The 6,485-nt window shown below is 38.9% G+C and overlaps 1 protein-coding gene across 5 annotated transcripts in view; it reads left to right on the top strand.

Moving 5' to 3' along the window:
• DLC1 (DLC1 Rho GTPase activating protein) overlaps nt 1-6,485 on the top strand; it is a 214,215-nt gene that overhangs the window by 193,868 nt on the left and 13,862 nt on the right. For all 5 annotated transcript variants that reach the window (XM_005415503.2, XM_031055214.1, XM_031066842.1 and 2 more), the window contains one exon: nt 5,055-5,118. In XM_005415503.2, the coding sequence (XP_005415560.1) occupies nt 5,055-5,118 (64 nt within the window). The remainder of the gene's footprint in view (nt 1-5,054; nt 5,119-6,485) is intronic.

Below are 6,485 nucleotides of genomic sequence, written 5' to 3'. Positions count from 1 at the left end.
AGGGAATGAAATTTAAAGTTCTTCAGAAATATTTACAGGATTTTCAAACTAAGAAAAGAGATTTGTTGTCCAGTCATTAGAAGGGGAAAAATCTCATTAATGTTAAATTTATGCAAGATGTGCCTTACTCAAATGTGGTACACCTATTCCATGGGTTTTTAAATATGATGCATTGGTCTACTTATTTGTGTGCTCTGGAACTTGTGAAGTCATTGAACAGAAAGCACAGCAATGCAAATAAATGCTGATTCCCAGAAGCATGGTCTTACCTTGCCAGGAGAACAAAATACAGTCAGGCCAGCATATTTTGCTTTTGGTGCTCTCCTCCAAGAATACTTTTTAACCTGGGATTAATTAATTATACAGGGGACAAATGTATTGGATTGTTTCTCACTGATGAAAATAGCAACATGCACTCTGTATCTGTGAGACAAAGATTTTAAAGGTTGAACTGTATCATTCTGAAGCCTGTGGCTTATACATCAGAATTATCTTTTACAAAATAACTTTAAAACTGACGCTGAAGTATACCCAGAATCATTCAGATCGCGCCTCAAAATAAAATGGAAGTCATTCAATTAACCATCTCAGATGTCTGAATTTGGCCTTTTACCATGTCTGTTAGCCAAAAGCAGTGCATTATCACAACATTTCCACCTTTCGATTTTTTTTTCCACACCTTCATGTTTAATTTTGCAAAGCTCATTAAAAACTGTGGAGAACACATAGTTTGGAATGCTGCCTTTCTGCCTGCAGTCTGGGTTTATTTTGACTCATGCCACAGTCAGTGTGTAAACAGTAAGGGGGTTTACTCAGTAAAGGCTTTGAGCAGTTTCACAACTGTAAGTCTATTGCTGTTTCTTGACTGAAAATCAGAATACTTTGGGAGTTATTTGCACTTTCAGCACAGAGCTAAGTGAACATTGTACACAGTGGATGGTAACAAAATAGTAAGAGGTCTGTGCTGAGATTCTGCTATTCTGTGTAACAGCCAGTGTTTCCCAGAAGTTCTAATTACCTTGTTCTGATAACTGTATGTGAAGCCATTGTTTTAAAAAGACTGTAGAAACCACAGTGGCAGGGATTTCCTTTTTAAGTTTGAAGCATTTTAAATTATAGCTTACATCTGAACAGTATTGTTAATTATTATTTAATAATCTTATTAATGTAAGCAGGAAAACTAAGTTAACTTTAACCCGCCTCATTATGTTTTTTAAGAAAAAATTTCAAGCAAAAAATGGGTTGAGACTTGAACTACAGAGATAGTATATGGCACTCAGTAAGAGATGGTTAAGAAATGTCATTTAGTGATCTTACCATTAAATGTATGGTTAAAAATGTAAGAGTGATGACTGTATTTTAATTTTCTTGGATGTGTTCTTTAGTGACTGTGCAAACCAGTGCTGGCCTTTGTTTCATAAAACTTTATGTAGATTAATGACTGGGAATTTATCTCCAGTGGATTACTGGATGCATCATGTGCTGATGAAACTAAGTACTGAAACATGCTTATCCTAGAGGTTGTTGCTAAGTACAAAATACATAGCAAGCCATGATGGGAATCCTTTTAAATCTCCTTATGCATGTCTAGGAATCTGTTTCACTATATATGCAAGAGTTTTCTTAAATCTTTTATCATCAGGACTTCTCATCCAAGAAATTTGTTGTAATGCATTCACTGTTGCTATCATTTGGTCTGTGAAGAGCTGACCTCCTTTGCAGAACATGCAGACAAAGCCCAGGAGCCAAAGTAGAGGCTGTCCACTGAGACAAAAAGGCCATTGTATGACAGTTTGTTACATGTATAATGGAGCTGGACTTTATCAGTGGAATTATGAATTTAAGTCCATCAAGAAAATATTTTAAACTTTAAAGCTAGAACACAGAGTTCATTTCTCTAAATGATGGGAAAGAATATTATCTTGCCATCCAGACAGGTATCTAGTGCGTGGCCAGAGTAGGAGGCATAGCTGGAATAGAGGCTGAGCCAGCCAGGCAGTGAAGTGGCTGTGACTGCTGTCTGCAGCAATCCTGCCCCATCCCTCTATCTCCCATCTGCTCTTCAGGAAAGTGTCACTGAGACAGGTTTGGGCAGAGTAAGATGGACCTAAAGAATGAGGCAGGTCTGTTGACTGTCAGGAAGGAAATGATAAGTGAACTTATACTTGGGAGTGGAATTAACAAAGGAGAAGATCCAGACCCGGAAGAGGAAGCTGTGGTTTATTAACTAGCATCAATTTGATGAGAAGATCTGTAGAAAATGGATATGTGCTTATAGGCTTAAAAAGTATTGCAAACGTATGTGAAGGTTAATGACAGTTGCATAGGTAAATCTCATCCTGACAAACCAAACTATAAGCTTAGATTTTAAGACACACTATTGTGTTTGGAAGGCAATTTTGCATATTGTACTTTATTTTCAGTGGTGTGTAGTTCAAGGACCTTGGCACTCCTGAATTTGAGCAGAAGTTGAAGCAGGATGTGTGATGTATGTAATGGAAGTTGCAGACCTGATGCAATTGCTGCAAAGCATTTAAAGTTTAAAAGGGAAACTGGTTTTGAGATGCATCCGTGTCAAATATGTAACAGAGACTTTATTTGCCTCACTGCTATTGAATTTAACCTCACTCATTGGAGGTTACTTTATCTTGCCTTTGTACTAATTTTTGTGAGGTGTGTGCCAGGAAATTTTTTTAAAATACCCTCTGTGAAAATAAAGGTCTTTGCTCTACCCTTTCCCACCTATTTCAGGGGTTTTAGTTGGGTAGGAGAGAAGTCTGGGGATGTAATCTTTGTGAAATCAGAGATTGTCTTTATTAGCGGTCAGGCAGGCTGGAGCTAGATAAAGCCTGATCCAGGGATTCAGTGGTAACTTCTCTCTGCATAAGGCAAAGGTTGCAGCACTGTGAAATTTGCAAATTATTACACAACACAGAACTGAAACCAGTTTAATATTTCCTGGTCTTGAGGTCCAGGACTTTGAGAGGAGAATGTGTTTATAGCAGAGAGGGAGGCAGCTTTCTGATTCTTGTGTGGCCTCTTGAAAAAAACCAAACAGTTTTGTGTCTAGCATGTAGATGGGACGTTCACCCTTCACCCGCACCATAAATACAATTCCTCTGAAATCACTGGACTTGTGCATGTACCCACCAGCTGCAGCCTGCAGGACTGAGCCTTTTGCCTTCCAGATTCAGAGCAAAGATGAAATCTGGATAAAAAAGTGAGATCTGGATAACTTTTCTAACCTGCCACTGCCCTGCTATTTGACCCATGGCAATTCTTCCTGTTTCTCTTCTTCTCTGCTGTGTTGTGGCTGGGTCTAATTATAGATCAAACTGCCTTTTCTTTTTTGCTTCATGACCTGCAGCGAAAGCATCAGTAGCAGCTTTCCCATTTTCTTTGATGGCTTCAGGATCAAGCCCTGTGTAAATACCATCTGCAGCCAATCCGGTGCATAAAAAGCAAGAGAAAAGAGAAGAAACTAGTAATTCTCCATGTGCACACATTTTCTACATCCAAGTACAAGTTTCATGAATCTAAGGAAATTAATTTGAAGCAATAGGGCATGTCAGCATTTCTTTTCTTTTTTAGTTTTTCAAAACTGCAGATACAGGCTCTTCTTTGCACTTCGCTCAAATGAATTTGTATGTGAAAATTACACAACTTCCTTTGGAGTGAATTAGGCTTTTTAAAGCTCAGCTGTGCTTCTGTTGAATTTGGGCTGTGGTCCAGTTTAATGAAAGGGGCAGCCCTACTCCTGTGCCTCCTTCCCTGCACACACTACTCTTCATGCAGCTCAGGGTACTGGCCCAGGGGAAATTCAACTCCAAGAAATATTGAAAGATTGGTTTTCAGCTCAGTTAGTCTCCTCATCCAACCCACAGTACAGCCTCATAATCAGTATTGACACAGAGCTAAACTATCATTTCCATGAAGCTGCTGCTTCAGTTTTTCTGCCTTCTGCATTGTGCCCAGCCTGTTTCTTCCTTTGCCTTGCCATAGAAGTGGCAGTTCTCTAACCACACTTTACCAGCACAGATTTTAGTTGGACCATGTCCTTGGAACAGTTCTTGGGAAGGTGGAGAAGGGCAGGAGACCATGGCAGACTGCACCTAGCTGAGCCTAACCTGCCTTGGACCTGTGTCACAAATAGCACCAGCTTTTGCTGTGCTTTAATTTGCTTGTGCTCAGTCCTGCACTCTGAGTGACTGGGGAAGAAAGGAGAAGAAAGATAATTTTTTGGTTGTTTTAGGGATACCTACCAGATGACCAGATTAGCTCACTGAGGAATAGAGGAATGCTCATATGTATTCATACAATACTTCAAGATATGTATCAGACTGCTGTCAGATTGTACAGAGAGGCTGGTTAGCTATTGCTGCTACAGCAACTTATTTTTGTTTAAATTTTAGTCCTTCTGAAAAATATTTTTATATATGAAAGAAACTTTCAGTTTAGGAAGCAGAAATTTGGTCTGTGTTCTGGTTGAGTTTTTTTTTAAGCTGACAAGTGGTCTTGTCTCAGGACTGTATTGAAAATAACCATTGTTCAAAAGCAAAATAGGCATCTAGTAAGTGGAAAATAAGTTTTCATCTGGGAAGTTTCAGCTTATAACGTACAATTTTGAAGCAGCATGCTTTTTTTAATATAGTCACATGTTTACAGTGTCAAACTGGAAGCCTTTTCTGTTATTTTTAGTCTGTCAAGGTTGAGTGTTTCAGGGTTCAGATGTCTGCTATGTAGAACATGTGTAATGATTACAATTTGTAGGATGTGATGTACTTCTCAATTTAGTCCAAGTTTCCATTAACTTCTCTTTACTTTGTTTCAGGTAATTGTGACAAATAGCCATCCTTCTCTCCCTCTGAAGTTAGAGTACAGCCAAATGTAATGGGTTAATAGTTAAGTAAATTAGGGCTCTAATTGACACTCTGCTTGTGGCTATTTGTATGCAGAGCAGTTTGGGGACAGCCTTCACAAAAGCTTTGAACTGGAATAGCCTATGTCAAAACACTGGAGTATTCTCTTAATATGGTTTCCTTTGCTCTTTGCAGGCGCTTAAATACTTTAAACAAATGTGCAGTGATGAAGCTAGAAATTAGTCCCCACAGGAAAAGGGTAAGTTCATTTAATTCTTCTGTTACAGCATTATGTGTTAATAAAACTGAGAAAAAAAACATCTAGCAGATTGTTTAGCTTAGGTTTAGGATTACACCTGAGTAGAACTTGGCAAGGACACAGCAAAAAAGTAAAAAATCTGCTTACATCTCTTTTTGTGTTCTCACTGAGTGAAAAGTGCAAGGCTTGGCAGTGGGTAAAGGTTGTCTGGCAAACTTTTCCTTGGGATGCTGCTTCCAGTGTGAAAGGCACTGGACTTCTCTGCCAGTGATACTGTTGGTGTTGATGCCTATTGCCTGCACTCAGGCAGGATTTTATAGAGTAGGCTTGATGGCCACAGTGAACTGACCTTAATGTTAGACCATCATCTTGGATGTCATCTTCAGTTTTGGTTCTCTGCTGTCACGTTGGAGTTGTATTATTTTATTATGATGTAGACAGGATCAGTTAGACTGTATTTGGCCTGCAAAGGAAAGGATTAGGCACACTGGTTCCTTTCCAGTATATTTTCAGAATACAACAGCTACCTTTTCAGAACATTTACATGTTTCCAGGGGACTCTGCAGGAATTAAAAGTGTTTCCTGAATCTTCAGGATTCCTGTGGAGCAGGGTGAGAAGTAAGAGAGCATCTACTGTAATTTCAGTAAGGTAGTACTGACTTGCTAATAAGGTACCACTAAATAGCTGTCTTAAAACTATGTGTGTGTCCTAGGAGGGATCAGTAATTGATACTGTCCCCTGGGATATGACAACTGCAGATAAAGATGACTGAGTTAAGGCAATACAATGCTGCCCTACCCCTAACAAGAATGCATACAAATGGTCTGAGGTTGTTTACAGGAATTAATCCCCTCTTGCCCTATCTGTTTGAGGTATGTTGGAAAGAGCATCCAAGCTCTAGAAGATAACACTCTGAGGCAGCATATGTAGGAACTCCTTAAAAGTAGGGGTAGACAACTGGATTGCCATTTATGACCACCAGAAGATTTCTCATCCTTTTTCCTGGACCTTGTTAACAGTGGAATGATCAGTGTTGATATTAGAGGTCAGACCAGAACTGACTTCAGGTCCGAACCTCAGATCTTGCAGTCTGGATTTTAGCTTTTGTTTCAGTCCTTCCTGAATTTCATTCACAACCCATGTTCTGGCAGATAGACTTGGGGCCTATTCCCTTTCTTTATTGATATCAATAAAATCAATACTAAAGCTTTTTAACACTAGGGAATAATTCTGCTGACAGAAACATGTTTCTTTATGTTTCTACTGACTTCTTTGCAAATTAAAATTACTTCTTTTTTTCTTCCAATCAATCTCATTCACCCACAAACTATCATTATTATCCACTGGGAGTTTCAGATTACTTTTT

This window comes from Geospiza fortis, unplaced genomic scaffold (genome assembly GCF_000277835.1).
Source record: "Geospiza fortis unplaced genomic scaffold, GeoFor_1.0 scaffold40, whole genome shotgun sequence".
NCBI lineage: Eukaryota > Metazoa > Chordata > Aves > Passeriformes > Thraupidae > Geospiza > Geospiza fortis.
Note: the sequence above shows the minus strand (reverse complement) of the source record. Positions and strands in the feature narration are given on the sequence as shown.